The sequence below is a fragment of the Peromyscus californicus genome, unplaced genomic scaffold (assembly GCF_007827085.1).
Source record: "Peromyscus californicus insignis strain IS unplaced genomic scaffold, ASM782708v3 Scaffold_21__1_contigs__length_65335640, whole genome shotgun sequence".
Taxonomy (NCBI): domain Eukaryota; kingdom Metazoa; phylum Chordata; class Mammalia; order Rodentia; family Cricetidae; genus Peromyscus; species Peromyscus californicus.
In genome coordinates, this window is record NW_026294514.1 from 64,057,784 (window position 1) to 64,074,503 (window position 16,720).

Genomic DNA, 16,720 nt, shown 5'->3' on the forward strand with positions numbered 1-16,720 from the left:
ATCATATACACATATCCATGCACATATACATCTCGTGCACATGCTCATGTGCACTCACACACCCACAAATAATAAAAAATAAAGGAAAAAATTAATGACAAGGCTAGCATGGGCTATATAGTCAGATCTTGTCTCAGGGGAAAAAAACAAAACAAAACAAACCAAAACAATACAACTTAAGCCAAGTCCAAACATTTTGTGGCGAAATATTGAAAGCTTCCCCAGAAGTCTACAAACAATCATTTCTCTTTGAAGGGAACAAGCATGGTGAGGATGAGGACTGAGAATGGGTGTAATCTAGAGTGGGATGGTAACTTCAGCACCTAGGAAGTGGAGGCAGGAGGATCACAAGTGCAAAACTAGCAGCAAGTGCATACACAGTGAGACTTTCTCATAAAGAGAACAGGGCGGGAGGGATGGCTCAGGGTTAAGATCACTTGCTGTGCTTGTGAAGGACCCAGGTTTGGTTCCCAGTACTCCATGCTGGCTCACAATGGATTGTAACTCCAGTACCAAGAATCAGATGCTCAGGGCACCAGGCACACACATGGTGCACAGACATACATGTAGACCAACACTTAGATCCATAAAATAAATATCTCACAGAACAGCCCAAACCCAAACAACCTCTCCCAAAGAATTCCTCCCATACCAGAGACCAAATATGATTAAAAAAGGAATGCCATTATTCATAGAAGAGATGGACTAGTCATAGAAAATCTAAAGTCATCTACAGGTAACGAATTTGAGTTAGTAGCTGACTTAGCAAGACCACTAGCCAGAAGAAAATTTACTAGAAACACAAGTCAACTTTGGGGAGCTGGGTTTGGCTCAGTGGTAGAGTGTCTGCTTAACATCTGGAATCATTTGTGTCACACCCCCCCCCCCCCCCCCCCCCCCCACTGCTAAGTAGAAACAGGAAACACAATTTGGAGAAGCAATTATCAGTTAAAAAATGATGACTGAAAAAAAGAAACACCTAGAAGTCTAAGAAAATAAATGTATGATTTCTATACTATCATGTAGTAAGATTATTTACCTAGATAGTTTGCAAAGGAAAGTTAGACACAATACTAACAAGATATCAGTTCATGAAAATTTATCCATATACTAAATGCAACACCAATGAAAATATCACTTGTTTTTTTTTTTTTTTTGTGGAGGCATAAGCTGATTGTGAAAATAAATGAGGAAAAGAAAGTCACTGACAGGCGACTGAACTCCAGTTGTTTTCATGGAAAAGGTGATGTTGGCTCCTCTGGTATTTCCTGCTATACTCCAAACAGCATTTCAGAGTCTCTACTCCTGAAGAGCCTCAGGGAAGGAGATTCCAGGGTCACATAACTGGGGAAAAAAAAAGCTTCAGTTGCAGTCTCCTCCTGGAGATTCATGACACACAACAGGGTTTTGTTCTGTTTTTATTAGCATGTAGTCATTATGCAAAGCAATAGGTTTCATTGTGACCTCTTCATGCACGCATGTAACAACTTGCATCATATCCACGACTCATCTGCATTATCCTCTTTCATATGCGAAAATCATTCTTCTTTTCACAGTAGGGTTTTAAAGTCTTGAGAAGTCCCAGAAAGAAGCAAATATCAATTGGTTTCATGCAGGATTCCCCAATCTTGATCACAAAACCTGCCATTGAGAAACACTGGCCCTGAGTGCCTTTCTTAAGTTATTTGGCTCTTGTTCTGTACAGCAGCAGTGGTAGAACTGTTCATTTCATAGATGAATAAAATGGAACATTAGGTAGGTGAAGGAGGTCATACAGCTACCAATGCAGAGTCTTTGCCAATTCAATTATTCTAAGGGAAAAAAAAAATCTAGTGCTTTCTCCAGGATCGAACGCAACTGTCATAGGAAAGAACATTTTAGCAATGCACTCCACCTTAGTGATCTTTTACATCTAGCAACCTTATAAATTAAGAGCCTTGCTCCAGGTCAAGAGCTGCATGGTAGCAGGAGGATTCAAAGGATCCATGACTCAATGACTCCCAATTAAGTGCTCTACTGCCCCACATAATTATGCAGCCGATCTGTGGCAATGTGGGGTGAGACCAGATTGAGTAGGTGTTCACAGGTGCAGAGTGAACACTCACCTGCAGAAGATGTGGGGTGGAGGGAGGTCTGTGCAGGTGTTATGGAATTCTGAAGTGAGGCTTGAGGAGTCTCTTGGTGACTGTGATATTACACTGCTAAGCACTGAACACTAACTTTCAGGAGTTTAACCCTTTTAGTTGGACCATGCCATCCCTCTTCCTCCCCAAAGTGCCCTATGCCACTTAAAAGGAATTTAAAATTTCTGATTAAAAGCCATTTCACAACTCTAATTAGGTACATCCTGGAGTGTCACAGGGTTGGGAACCATTTTTCTAAAGTGTGTCAGACATGAGGAATAGAAGAATAATGCAGTTTATTATTATAAACACCTGACCCAACCTGTGGGGTAGGGAAGGGTGCGTTTATTGCAGCTGTGGTGTCAGGAAGAGCAGGAAGATGTGAATGACTTCAGTGGCTAAAATGAAAACACCCCAGGAGCGATGGAACAGAGCTGGGCTCAGTGTTCTCAGTTACAGGGGAGAAGGTGAAAAGGGCTGAGCAGGGCAGACAAAAAGCAGGAGACGGGAGGCTGGGCAAGCTGCACCAAGGGGTGGAGGACAAGAGAACACAGGTGAGCCTGACTTCTGGACAGCAGTTTCCAGGTGGAAAACATCTGGGCTGTGGCTGATAGTCAGTGGGTAAAAAGTAGGCAGAAGCAAAGAGCAGATGTACCTCTGTGCTCTCCTCCAACTGTATATGTGGCTTCCAGGAACTGGGTGTGTGAGGATAGGGTTCAGAAAAGCATGATTCTCAGATTCCTAGGTCCTCTTAGAAAAATACCCAATATCAATTCAACTGTGTTCATCTACCTCCCAAAATATGCAATCTATTGCTTACTGAATGACTTCAGTTTACCAGAGAAATCCCTTTATTTGGGGCCAAATCAAGCCAGTCAGTGCAGTACTTCCTTGTGTCTTTTTTCTCAGTTAGTGAAGCACACCACAATTAAGCCACATCCCCAGCTCCTGCCTTATTTTCCGCTTATATTCAACAAAGCAGAAAGAACAACTCTAGTTTTTTTCTATTTTTTTTTTTTTTGTTTTTCGAGACAGGGTTTCTCTGTGTAGTTTTGGTGCCTGTCCTGGATCTCACGCTATAGACCAGGCTGGCCTTGAACTCACAGAGATCCGCCTGGCTCTGCCTCCCAGAGTGCTGGGGTTAAAGGCGTGTGCCACCACCACCCGGCTAAGACAGAATTTTTGTATGCATGGGAGTATTGGTGAGGCTCAAACCCAAGCCCCTATGTAAAATAGGCAAACACTACCAGTAGGCTTCCAGTCTCAGAAGATAAAATATTTGTAACATTAGTAGCCTCAACCATATAATATAAAGCAATTTTCTGGGCTTTCTTTGGGTTCACAGATTTTAAAGTATCTATACTGTTAACTGAGCAATAGGTTATGAATGATTATATGTACTGGACACTATACTTATTAGAAGGAAGGGCTCATGCTGGTAATCCCATCACTTAGAAGTCTGGAGCAGGGGGATCTTGAGTTCAAGGCCAGCCTGGGCTAAGTAGTGAGACCCATGTTTTGTTTTTCTTTTAGAAAAAAATTCTAGGTTTATAATACTAACTTTAATATTCCTAGTAGATTGAATATTCATGAGAGAAAGTGGCTGTCACTGGTAATTCCCTGGCTTCTAGAATAGTATCTGGTATATAAAAGAAAGGTGTTGGATGAACGGGACATTCTTTGGAGGCAGGAATCTCATTCTTTGGAGGCAGGAATCTCATATTTTTTGTCGCTATAGTTATATATAATATATTATATATATACTAAGCTGTTGATTAAGGAAAATATTTGTATTCAGAAAAACTGAGATTTTCTTAGATTCACATATAAAAATACCTCCAGCTTAAGTAATATTTAAATGTTTCTCTAGTCTGATATACCATCAATCTACTAGTTCTCATAACATTAAGATTCAGTATACAAGCCGGGCAGTGGTGGCACACGTCTTTAATCCCAGCACTCGGGAGGCAGAGCCAGGTGGATCTCTGTGAGTTGGAGGCCAGCCTGGTCTACAGAGCAAGATCCAGGAAAGGAGCAAAGCTATACAGAGAAACCCTGTCTCGAAAAAGATTCAGTATACACACTATTAAAATTAGAGTGAGAATAATGTATGAATCTTTGATTTAGAAATAGTACATTGGCCACATATAGTGGTGGTAGTGGTGATGGTGGTGCATGTCTTTAATCCTAGCACTCAGAGGAAGAGGAAGGTGGATTTCTGTGAATTCAAGGTTAGTTGGTCTAGACCAGCATGGACTATATAGAGAGACCCTTTCTACCTCCCTACCCCACTTCCTCAAAAGAAAAATATGTTCCTTTTTCGAAGCCTTAAGATTATCATAATAAAGGCAAGATTTGAGACTAGAACTACACTAGCCTCAAGTTATGCTGAGAAAGTTTATATTTATTATAAAACTTAAAATTGCATTTATTTGTGTGTATTTATGTGTGTGTACTACAGTGCATATGTAAAAGTCAGAAAATAACTTTGGGGAGTTGGCTCTCTCTTTCCATCATGTGGGTCCTGGGGGTTGAATTCAGTTCATCAGGCTTAACAGCAAGTGCCTTGCACCATCTTGCTGGCCCTGTTTCTGTTTAGAGATGGTCTTGCTATGTAAGACAAGTTGGCCTCATAACTTACTATGTAGCCCTCAAAGGCCTTATAGTTGAAATCTTCCCAACTCAGCCTCCTGAGGGCTAGGATCACAGAGATTTGCTTTATAGCATTAAGTTATTCATTGAGAATGCCTCTGTAGGAATAGAAGAATATGCTAGGTATGGTTAGTGAATGCCTGCAATTCCAGCTCTAAGGCAAGGCAAGTCTGAAGCTAGCTTGGACTAGAGACATTGAGGATAGAATATGGCTATGGTTAGGTGTAGTGGTGGTGGTACAAGCCTTTAATTCCAGCTATCAGAGGGAAAGGCAGGGGGACATCTGTGAATTTAAGGATAATTGGACCATTATAGTCTCTCTTTGGTGTGTGTGTGTGTGTGTGTGTGTGTGTGTGTGTGTGTGTGTGTGTGTGTATTTGTGTTTGTTTGTGAGGTAGAGGGAGCACGGAGACACACACACACACACACACACACACACACACACACACACACAGAAACATACATGTGAAGGTCAGAGGGCAACATTCTCTCCATCATGTGGATTTTAGGGATCAGACTCATCATCAGGTTTGGTGGCAAGTGCCCTTAACTCCAGAGGCATCTTGCTAGCACATGAAGTTTTTAATTTGCTTTAATTTTTTTTTTTTTTTTTTTTTTTTTTTTTTTTTTTTTTTAGACAAGGTCTCTCTGTGTAGCCCTGGCTGTCCTGGAACTTGCTATGTAGACCAGGCTGGCCTTGAACTTTTAATAGTCCTGCTTCTGTGTACTGGAATTACACAAAGTATGCCACTATACTTGGCAAGGAAAAAAGTTGTTTTTTTTTTTTTTTCCCTAGACAGGGTTTCTTTGTATGGCCCTGGCTGTCTTGAAACTCATTCTATAGACCAGGTTGGCCTTGAACTCAAAGATCTGTTTGCCTCTGCCTCCTTAGTGCTGGAATTAAAAGTGTCTACCACCACCACCTCTCCAAATTTAAAAAAAAAAATGAATAAGGGTTAAACTGGGCATCAACAGAGAAGAGAGACATGGCTTTCTCCAGAAGAGTGGTCTATAGAACAGTTTTTAAATACTTATGCCAGGCTACCTCTTACTAAGTACTCCGTTTCCTGTATGTAGACTTAGAAAAATTATCCTGTCCTTAGACATAATATATTTCAAGACTATAATTATTTTTGACTTTTGTTTATTAAAGACTTAAAAAATTTATTTTTATTAAAAAAATATTTATTTTTATTTTATGTGCATTGGTGTTGCCATAGGGGTCTGGTCCCCTGGAACTGGAGTTACAGACAGTTGTGATCTGCCATATGGGTCCTGGGAATTGAACCCAGGTCCTGTGGAAGAGCAGTCAGTGATTTTAACTGCTGAGCCATCTCTCCAGACCCCTTTGACTTATTTTTTACAACAAATTTAATTTTGAAAAGAGGTCAACTTAATCAGATTTGAAATAAACTCTTATTTGTAGAACTGTAGTGTATTTGATAAAGAAAATGGACTAAGTCTTGAGAAGGATTTTACATGTGAGTGAGTGATAAAAAGAATATGGCCCCAAATAACAGTCCTTTTAAAACATTTTCCCTATTAATTTTTGAGACAAGGCCTCACTATGTATCCCTAGCTGGCCTGTAACTCCCTATGTAGACCAGACTGGCCTTGAACTTGGAGATTCTCCTGCCTCTGCCTCTCCAGTGCTGCAATTAAAGGTCTTTCCCACCATTGCTAGTTTAAAGAACAGTTGTTGATGAAAAAAGGGGCCGGGAGGTGGTGGCGCCGCCTTTAATCCCAGCACTTGGGAGGCAGAGGCAGGCGGATCTCTGTGAGTTCGGAGGCTAGCCTGGTCTACAAAGTGAGTTCCAGGAAAGGGGCAAAGTTACACAGAGAAAACCTGTCTCGAAAAAAAACAAAAAAAAAAAGGGGGGGGGTATAAAGTAATGGCTCAATGGTTGGGAGTGCTAGCTGCTCTTCCACAGGACCTGGATTCAAGTTTCAGCACCCACATGGCAGCTCACGACTGTCAATAATTCCTGTTTCTGGGGAATCTGGGGATCTAATACCCTCACACAGACATACATGCAGGCAGAACACCAATGTACCTAAAATACAAATAAATAAATTATTAAAAAAAAAGAAAAGGGATTTTTTTTTCTTTTCTTCTTTTTTTTAAAAGAATGCCAGGCATTGTGGTTCATGCCTATAATAATCCCAGCCCTTGGGAGGCAGAGGCAGGATGATCAGGATCCTGTTCAAGACAGCCTAGGCTAAAAGATGCTTTGTCTTAAAAAGTGAAAACACAAGTTAAGAATATTGTGGGAAGTTTTCATATAGCAGATTACTTAGAGGATGGCATGTAGACAGATATTCTCAATTCACTGATGCTTAAAACACTGGGGGTAGGAGTCGGGGAGGGAGAGAAGCCTCCTTGTGACACCAGACCTTCAAGGAGAAAGTGTTCAAAAGAACAGTTTTAAAGATACAGTAAATACTGTAAAGTAAAAGTCAAATTAACATTGGAACTTACTTGCAATAGATGGGAAAACAGAATTCCAAAAGACTACTTACTATGTCTTAGGTCAGTCATACAAAGAGTGAAGAATTATTAGGACTGAAGATCTTAAAGCTAATAGGGGTGGGAGAATCTGGCTCAGTAGTAAAATTGTCTAGCAAGCAGAAGGCCCTGGGTTCTACTCCTCACAGAGCCAAAGAGAAAAGGAAAAAAAATTGACCCAAAACAAACCAAACAAAACACCAAACAAACCAAACCACCCAACAAAACTTTCACCTCTCAAGGTGGTTGTAATGCCTAATTCAGGAGGCAGAGGCAGGTAGGTGTATTTCTCTAAGTTCAGGGCCAGCTTGGTCTACATATTGAGTTCCAGGCCATCCGGGGCTACATAGTGAGACCCTGTCTCAAACCAAAAACAAAGAAACCAAACCACAACCCACTTCACATACAAAGCCAAACAATACCTTCAAAAATCTTAATTGTCAAATTCTTAAGAAATTAAAAAAAATAAAAGCTGACAGGCTATTACATTGCAGTATTATTAGGTCTTACATAAAAAGTAAACGCACACATCATTACTGTTTTACAGGTAAAAGAAACATTACTTCATTACTCTTTTGTTTGAGAGCTCCTGGAAAAAAACAGATGGGATAATCAACACCCAGACCCAAACAAACATAAGGTTTTAAACTTAATTTTGTCGGAATATGTCCTATTAAAACTTGGAGTGCGTGAATAGCTTAATGACTGGGATAAGCTCGGTCAGGAATCTGCAGTCTGCAGTGTTCTCAGTGTGGGCCCAGCTCAACCAGAGCATTTCATTACATTATCCAAAGTCCACCCCTGACAACCAGAACACTTAGAAAAAAAAAAAAAAAAAGGCCCCCGGGGTTACTTTACTCCAGCGATAACATAATCCTCGTTCTTATTGTTGTGGAGCAGATGTCATTATGGGTGGGGCTGATGAGCAGAGCAGCTGAAACATTTTTGTTGCACCCCCTCCACTTTCAAAGGGATAGAGGCTCCAGCAAGGTAAGGGAAGACCTTTCAGTCAGCCATTCCTGTTAGAAAGAGGAATTCTGATGTGGTAATAGTAAAGGCCACCTCGAGGTTCTTTAGAAAAAAAAAAAAAAATCCCCCAGGATTAAGTCCTACCCTGGAAGAGACCGTCCCTTTCTCCCCCTGCCGGCTCCTCCTTGGGACACTTGGCTGAGTCTTTCTTTCCCTCCTTCCCACGCTGAGGTGAGGCGGCACGCAAGCAGGGACGCCTGTTTTTCCTCTGGCGCGCGGAGGGAATGCAGCGGGTAGGAAGCCGGGAGGTAGGAAGGGAAGCGGCCGGCAGTGGGGGGAGGCAAGGAAGGCTCGCCAGTGTCGAGCCGGCCTCGGGGAGAGAACCGACTCTCGGGCCGCCGAGCAGAAGTGACCAGGGGAGATCTCTCGCTGTGAGCTGAGACGCGGCGCTTCCGGCAGGCCACGGTGGCTGTTTGCCTGGAGCGGCCCGCATCACGGGTCCCAGCCGGGCGGGGAAAGGGGTCAGGAGAGACAGGAACCCGCGGCTCGCACTTGCCTGAGACCGGGTGATCAACAACTGGTAATAGTCTTTGCTCGGCGCCGGGCCTTGTCCTACAATTTCAAACAGAGTCTCCGGCAGCCACGACGCCATCTTGGGACGCCACCGCCGTCGCTAAGACAACCAGGAAGGGGCGGGGCTTGACAGGGGTCAGGGGGCCGCAATCCCAGTTTAAAGCGAAGCCCGCTTTTGAGTTGGCAGTGGGGGTTTTAACTTGGGGTGGTGATTTTCTTTACCAGGGGACACAAGGAAGGCTGCTTTGTGAAATTTCTACAATCAGGTCCTGGGTGACCCGAAGTGGAATTTAGTTCCTGCTAGCGCGGAGGGGCGGGGGTGACCCCAGCGGAGGGATACCAAGTAGAGCGCCACAGTCCCCTTCCTGGTCCCTTGAAGGGATCGGAAGGAGACTGGAGGCTGCTCGCCGACCAGAGTTAGAGCGCTGGGGAGGGAGGGGCGATGTGTTGGGCTGTAAATAGGTAGCGGGGCTGGTCCTGCGGAAGATCCCGCAGGCCGGAGCCTTAGGGCAAAGTAGTCCCGGGCTGGAGTGGAGCAGGCGGGGAGGGAGGCGGCGCGGGCGGAGGCGCACGGCCGCGCGGTGCTGCGGCTCAGCTGATAATTGAAGGGACGACAAGCCGCCGCCGCCGCCGCTGGGGGGGGGTGGGGGGAGCCAGTGGAAGTTGCCGTCGCGCCACCGAGTCCGGACCGGAGACTTTGGGGCCTAACTAGGTAATTGGGACGCCGTTCTGAGCGGCGGGGTTGGGCCTTGGCGGAGGGGGCTGAGGAGGGCTGGGAAGCCTGAGCCGAAAGTCCCAAGCAGCCCGCTGGTGTCATCGTTGGCGACGCGGCTCTCGGCTCGACTTGCTGGCGGCGGCGGGGCCGCGGAAGGACCAGCCCGAGGCTGACGGGTGAGGCGCTCGAGCGAGCCCGCGGCCTGAGGAGCCGGGGCCGCCCGGCTTGGGGGGGGTGCGCTGGGTCCCCGCTCAGGCCTCCTGCGATGAGGAAGGCCCTAGGCGGAACCTGGGTAGGGCGTGCGGGTTTGGGGGAGCCCAGCGGGGGCCGGGAGGGGACCGGAAGTGGTCTTTGGAACCTGGAGGGCGTCTAGGAAGAGAGAAAGTGGGGGGCCGGAAGTGCAGGTGGGGGGCGTGAAGACGGCAAGGGTTCCCCGGAAATGGGACGGGGGGCCCGGAAACAGGGAAAGGGAGGCTCTGGGCTGTGGACGGCCCGGAAATGGAAACTAGGGAGCAGCTCGAGTGACAACTGTTGTGAGGCAAGGGTCTGAGGAGAGAGAGGCGGGCGTGACTTCGGACCGCGGTGAGGGTCTTCCTGCTGAGGGGGACGGTTGGGGGCGGGCGAGGCGGGCCGAGCTGGCGTGGGGAGGCTTTTCCAGCCGGGGAAGTCGAGGCTGAAGGAGGACGACGACGTGCCTGCCGGGCTGGCAGGGGCCGCGGTAGAGGCCGAGAAACTTGGCTGAGGGAGCAGCATCCTCTGAGAAGACCAGCAGGGGAGTAGGACGCAGAGGTTAACTGGGGCTTGGGTGAGGGAGGTGGGCCAATTGTCACCCCAATCGTATTAACATTCAAAGCGAGTCAGGCGATTAATATATGTGGATTACATAAAACCTATTACACGGTTTGTCCGTCAGTTCAGCTCTTCCTTGTGATTCGCGAGTGGGTTTCTTGTAGGGAAACAAGTTACAGGGATGTCCTGAAAACGAAGGTTTTAAGACCCAGCCTGTGTCTTTCTCTTCCTCGGAATAACAGAAAGCCTCAATTAGTTAGAACGGAGAAACACTGCTAGAATTTAAAAAAAAAAGAAAAAGAAAATGCAGGTGGGGGTGGGGGCGGCTAAATTACACACTACTCTAGGTGGATGGGAGGGAATTGATTACCTCTGAGGTGAGAGGAAAAGGGCAAGGGGCGGCTTCCCACCCGTCCAGCGGATTTGTTTCTGTTACTGCGTTTTATTTTGTCTGGGAGAGGTTTTAGCTGTAGCCTCTTGGCGGGGTGCTGGCTTTTAGCGTCCTCGCTCCGTTAATTGGGGGCGGGAATGTTACTAGGTAAACGTGGGGGTGGGGTGGGGGTGGGGGGGCGGTTGATAGCGCAGTGACTCTGTTCCGAGTGGTCTAACCGCTCTCCTGTCTCCCTAGTCTGAGCTCGCGGTCTGGCCTGCGCTGCCAAATCACCCGATCTCCAGGCAATCTTCGGTTTGTAGGCCCTGTAGTGGTGTCTTTTAACTTTCTCTTGCCTCTTAGATACTTTTGCCATTAAAATTTTTTAAAAAGACTCGGCAAGTTGAGGCTTAGAATCTCATCTCTTAAAAACAAAACAAAAATACGTGGTAGAAAAGTTGAAAGAGCTATTATTGAGTACGGTAAAAAAAAAACTGATGCTAGGAACAAAGGTCTCAGTTGTGTTAGAAAAAAGGCAAGAGGCCTGTATATGAGGCCTTGTTTGCATCGCATTTGGAGTTACTACAAATTTATGGATAATAAATTGTGGAGGACATTATAGAGACCTATTTTCTTATGCTTATGCAGCCACTTCAGTATTAAATCTTAAGACAGTATTTAATTTACTCCTTGTTCCATGTTTAGTCCAAGACTTGGTATGGTTTCTACATTGTAGCATGGTTGCTGCCAGGCTTTGTGTATGACTGCTTTTCTACGACTGTACCAATATAAGAATTGCAGAACTCTTAGTTATTATTGTTTCCATCTGCTTCACCGTGTTTCAGGATTTTGAGTAGTGTTTAAGTCGCTCAGCTAACATTCAGTTTTTCTCTGATCAGGCGTTTTGTTTTAGCTTTTCATATACTTTATTGAAGTTTGAGAACTCTTGGGAGTTCCAGAAAGTGCTATTGTAAAATTAGAAAGTATTGCCTGGCGCTCTAGTGCATGCCTTGCTTCTAATTCCTGCACTCAGGAGGCAGAGGCAGGCGAATCTGAGTTCGAGGGCAGCCTGGTCTACAGAGTGAGTTCCAGGACAGCTAGAGCTGTTACACAGAGAAACTCTGCCTTGAAACAAACAAACAAAAATCAGCAAATATTAAAAATGGATGGGAGTCTAATCAGAGTAGACCAAAGTAAAAATTAGTACTTCTTGATTGAGGGGAGTAAATTTTTTTACTTATAAAAAATTATTTCGAATGTATTTTATTCAAGCTCCCAAAACAGTTGAGTTATTTTGGTTTTTGAATTACTGAAATAAATCCGATTTAAAGTATGAAAACAAATGACTTTCGTTTAGTTAGAGCTTAAATCAGTGCAGACGTTCCAACCAAACTTCTGTCCCACGCAGCACTTTCCAGTTTTGAAGGGTCTGCTTTGTTTCCTTTTTCCCTCAGTATTTCCTCTCATTTTGACTTCAGTCTTTTTCTCTGCCTCTGGTTCATCCACACTGAGACTGTCCATGCTGTTCGAGAAGAGTCTTTTTGTTTCTCTTAATCTCAGTCTCCATTTTCAAGTCATTTTCATAATCCTTCATGAGTTTGTTTTCTCCTGCAATGTTTGGATACCACCGCAGTTACTATCTCGTTAACATCTTTCTTAAACATCACTGTCTACTTTTGAGGATACTTTTTAAGTATATTATGTTCCTTTCAGGCATTTTTTTTTCTCTCTTTTCAGCATGAACCTCCCTTTTTTGCTTACATCATAAGCTTTACCTTCAAGCACACCATGTGAAGGACACCAGCTGAAGCTATTTAGTTATTTATTTATTTTGGGTTTTAAAGACAGGGTTTCTCAGCCGGGCGGTGGTGGCGCACGCCTTTAATCCCAGCACTCGGGAGGCAGAGGCAGGTGGATCTCTGTGAGTTCGAGGCCAGCCTGGACTACAGAGTGAGTTCCAGGAAAGGCGCAAAGCTACACAGAGAAACCCTGTCTCGAAAAACAAAAAAAAAACAAAAAAAAAAAAAGACAGGGTTTCTCTGTAGCTCTGGCTGTCCTGGAACTCTATGTAGACCTCAGAACTCAGAGATCTACCTGCCTCTGCCTCCCGATTGCTGGGATTAAAGTTGTGTGAATTTAGTTTTTTTTTTTTTCCTCGAGACAAGGGTTTCTCTGTGAAATAGTCCAGCTGTCCTGGAACTCACTCTGTAGACCAGGCTGGCCTTGAACTCACGAAGATCCACCTGGCTCTGTCTCCTGAGTGCTGGGATTAAAGGCATGTGCCAGCACCACCTGTGGTGAATTTAGGTTTTAAGACAGGGTTTTTAGGTAGTCCTGGCTGTCCTGGAGCACAAACACAGATCTACTTGCTTCTGGAGTTAAAGGTCTCAAAAGGGGAGTACATGTTGGAGTTCTGTTTACTTTTATTCCAATTGCATTATGTTATCTGGTTAAGATTTTATGATTCTATTTTATTATTTTTGAAAATCTTTTTTTTTTACTTTATATGTATGGGTGTTTTGCTTTCATGTATTTCTGTGTGTCATTTGTGTGCTTGGTCCCCACTGAGGCCAGAAGAGGGCATCAGATCCCTTGGAACTGGAATTACAGACAGTTGTGAGGAACCCAGTGGGTGCTGGGAATCCCCATCCTCTGGAAGAGCAGCAGTGCTTTGAAGTGCTGAGCCCTATCTCTAACCCTGATTCTGTTAAAAGAGACAGCACTAGAGAAGACACAGCACCGGTTTGAAAGTTGATATCATTTCAGTTAGTATTAGTCTCTTAATCTACTTGGTCTCCATTTTATCCCTAAAATGTGAATAGGCAATCGTTTTTACTAGGTGGTTTTGGAAACTCACCACATAAAATGATAGTGGGAAAAAAAAAATCCCAGCCACTCAAGAAGGATGTTTGTATTAGGAAATTATGGTAGATGTTAGTGGTCCTATAATAAGTAAGGTAGAGTTGATATGCTGCAGAGAGTACTTTATAACTAGAAATTACTACTTAACTGGTAGTGGAACTTGAGCCTAAATTCAATGTTAAATTTAAAAAAAAGTTAAGTTTTATCTAGGTTTGCATTAACATTCCAGCTACTTCTTGATGTGTGTCCTACAGATAAACTTGTTAATCCTATTTAGAGAAATTTCAGACTTTTTTTTTAAGTTTTATTTTGACTGTGTTTGGCCTGCATGTGTGTATGTGTACAACATGCCATGGTGCCTACAGAGGTCAGAAAAGGGCTTTGCATCCCTTGGGGGACTGGAACTGCCATGTGGATGCTGGGAGTTGAATCTGGGTCTTCTGCAAGAATAAGTTTATTGCTCCTAACTGCTTAGCCATCTCTACAGGGCACTCTGTTTTTATGTTTTTCTTACTGACAGAATTTGTACCTTTTCTGGTTTGGGCTCTCACATAATTCCTTCTTTTCTTGTGTCTTATTTAACCCCGGGCTGGCTTGGAACTCTGTATTGATGATGCCCTTGACCTGCTGATCTCCAGTGTCCACCTCAGATGCTGGGATCACCAGCTGACTCTTTAGTGGCAAGAGCTCACAGTAAGGGAAGGACTCTTTTTTTTTTGGTTTTTCCAGACAGGGTTTCTCTGTGTAGCTTTGTGCCTTTCCTGGGACTCACTTGGTAGCCCAGGCTGGCCTCGTCGAACTCACAGAGATCAGCCTGGCTCTGCCTCCCGAGTGCCGGGATTAAAGGCGTGCGCCACCACCGCCCGGCTGGGAAGGACTCTTATAGAATCTAGGGAGGTTGTTTTTAAGATTTACTTTTCATGTATTTTATGCATTTTATGCATATGAGTGCTCTATTTGCATGTATGCCTGCATGGTGGAAGAGGGCATCAGATCCCATTATAGATGACTGTGAGCCACCATGTGGTGGCTGGGAATTGAACTTGGAACCCCTGGAAGAGTAGCCACTGCTGAGCCATCTCTCCAGCCCCCTAGGGAGCTTTTTATTTTCCCAAAGTGGATGAGTAGGCCTAGGATGAACAGTTGCGATAATTTTATTTATTCTTATTTGTACAGTTAATTAATTTTTGAGACAGGGTCTCATTTAACTAGGAAGACCTGACTCATGGTCTTCCTACTTGGATTATAGTCATGCTTTGCCACACTGGCCTTGCAGAGGTAATTTGATGACTCAAGTCTCTTTTTTGGTTTTTTCCGAGATAGGGCTTGACTGTCCTGGAACTCACTTTGTAGACCAGGCTGGCCTTGAACTCACTGAGATCTGCCTGCATCACCCTCCCAGTCATTGGGATTAAAGGCACACACATGGCCAACCCCTTCAACTCATTTTTTAAATTATTTTCTGCTCCTTTTATTTCTTGGTTATCTACCTGTATATGGTTCATTTTTGGGTTATAATGGAGTACTTGTTGATGTGTTGCTTTTGTTTTCCCCAACTGGATTTTAGACTTTTGAGGGCAATTATTTCAGATCATTATAGTATACATGAAGGTGCATTTGAAGAGGAATGGTTGCCTGGTTTTGTCAAATAAGCCACCAGTCTTATACTTGAAACGGTTCTTTCCTTGGAAGGTTTCTTTGCTCTATCCAGTAGATTTTTATTTATTGTTCTACATTTTGGTGGTTAGAGGTCAACTTTGTGGAATTGGTTTGCTCCATCCACCTTTATGTGGGTCCTGGGTATCAAACTCAGGTATACTGACTTGTGTAAATAGCACCCTTACCTGCAGAATTTGACCCCAACAGATTCTCGAGAATGCTTCCTGTGGTTGGGTAGTGGTTTTGGTCTCTTTCTATCTCTCCACTGATTTCCCACCGAGTACCAGGTTAGATGTGTCACCTCTGTGACTCGGTATCAAGCCAGTAGATTGTTTTTTGCTTGCTTGCTTATTGCATAATTTTGACCCAGGGTCTAGATATGTAGCCCTGTATAGCCAGGTTGGTGTTGAGTTTATCATCCTCTCACTTTAATGTCTCCAAGTGCTGGGATTACAGGCCACTATGGCTAGCTCTGCCTCTTATAGTCTGCAGTTAACCAAACTATGCTTGAAAGGGAGTTTAGGCCACATAAGGATGAAAGTAGGGCTATTACACTGAGTTTACTTTGTAGATTGTATAATTTTAGTATTTGTAGTTCTTCTTAACAGGTGATTAAGCTTTGTGAAGTAGTTCTTCACATTATCTACCTGCTCTCCAGGTGGATCTTTGGAGTAAGTATGTTTTTCCCTGAGGCCATTAAGATTTAGATTTTGATATTCTTGGTAGTTCCTTCAGTTTCATTGACCAGAAGAAAAAGGAATTTATGATTTGAGGCTTATCTGCTTTGTTTTGAGTGTGGGGAACCTTGGTGATAGTTTCCTGGTTTTGCTTCATTTAAGAAGGCATTCTAATGTAGTTGTGCATGTCTTTAGTCCCAGGAAGAGGCAAGTGGAACTCTAAGTTCCAGCCTGGGCTACATAGTGAGTCCAGGACAGCCAGTGCTACATAATGAGACCTTATCTCAAAAAAACGGCAGAGGGGTATGTTCTAGCTGCACATGGTAACCGTGCCTATAAACCCAGCACCTGGGAGGCCCCAGATTCAGGAGGTCAAGGCCAGCCAGGGCTACATGATGAAACACTGCCTTGGGAAAAATAATTCTAGCTGCTTGTGCTGTTCTTAGTTTTCAGTAGTGAACAACATTTTTTTCGTTTTTGTTTATTGGGACAGGTTTCTCTGTGTAGCCCTGGCTGTCCTGGAACTCTATAGGCCAGTCTGGCCTCCAACTTGGAGATCAGCCTGCCTCTGCCTCTGCCTCTCAAGTGCTGGGATTAAAGGTGAGTGCCACCATAGCCTGGCAATAATAGCTTGGAGACTGGGTCTTTGTGTGTGTGCGCAAACATGCAACTATGGTTGCTGGGAATTGGACTCAGGTCCTCTGAAAGGCAGCTAGTGCTTTTAATCTCTGAGCCATCTCTCCAGTCCTAATAATAGATATTTCTAAAAAAATGTTTTTTGAAGGTTGGGCTTGGTTGTACATACTTTATTTAATCCTAGCACTG

The 16,720-nt window shown here is 44.2% G+C and overlaps 2 protein-coding genes across 18 annotated transcripts in view; one reads left to right on the forward strand and one right to left on the reverse strand.

Annotated features, from left to right (window-relative positions):
- Fbxo36 (F-box protein 36) overlaps positions 1–9,015 on the reverse strand; it is a 60,734-nt gene extending 51,719 nt beyond the window's left edge. The window contains exons 1-2 of one of the 2 annotated variants that reach the window (XM_052750583.1): positions 8,395–8,496; positions 1,210–8,300 (exon numbers count right to left, since the gene is read on the reverse strand). In XM_052750583.1, the coding sequence (XP_052606543.1) occupies positions 1,210–1,236 (27 nt within the window). In that variant the 5' untranslated portion in view covers positions 1,237–8,300; positions 8,395–8,496. Of the gene's footprint in view, positions 1–1,209; positions 8,301–8,394; positions 8,497–8,806 lie in introns of those variants that run through there. The other variant, XM_052750584.1, reaches the window with a different exon arrangement.
- A 401-nt stretch (positions 9,016–9,416) lies between these two features.
- Trip12 (thyroid hormone receptor interactor 12) overlaps positions 9,417–16,720 on the forward strand; it is a 133,140-nt gene continuing 125,836 nt past the window's right edge. For 12 of the 16 annotated variants that reach the window (XM_052750565.1, XM_052750569.1, XM_052750571.1 and 9 more), the window contains exon 1: positions 9,417–9,535. The gene's annotated coding sequence lies outside the window, so the exon portion shown is untranslated. Of the gene's footprint in view, positions 9,536–9,594; positions 9,715–9,991; positions 10,121–16,720 lie in introns of those variants that run through there. The other 4 variants (XM_052750577.1, XM_052750580.1, XM_052750567.1 and 1 more) reach the window with 3 other exon arrangements.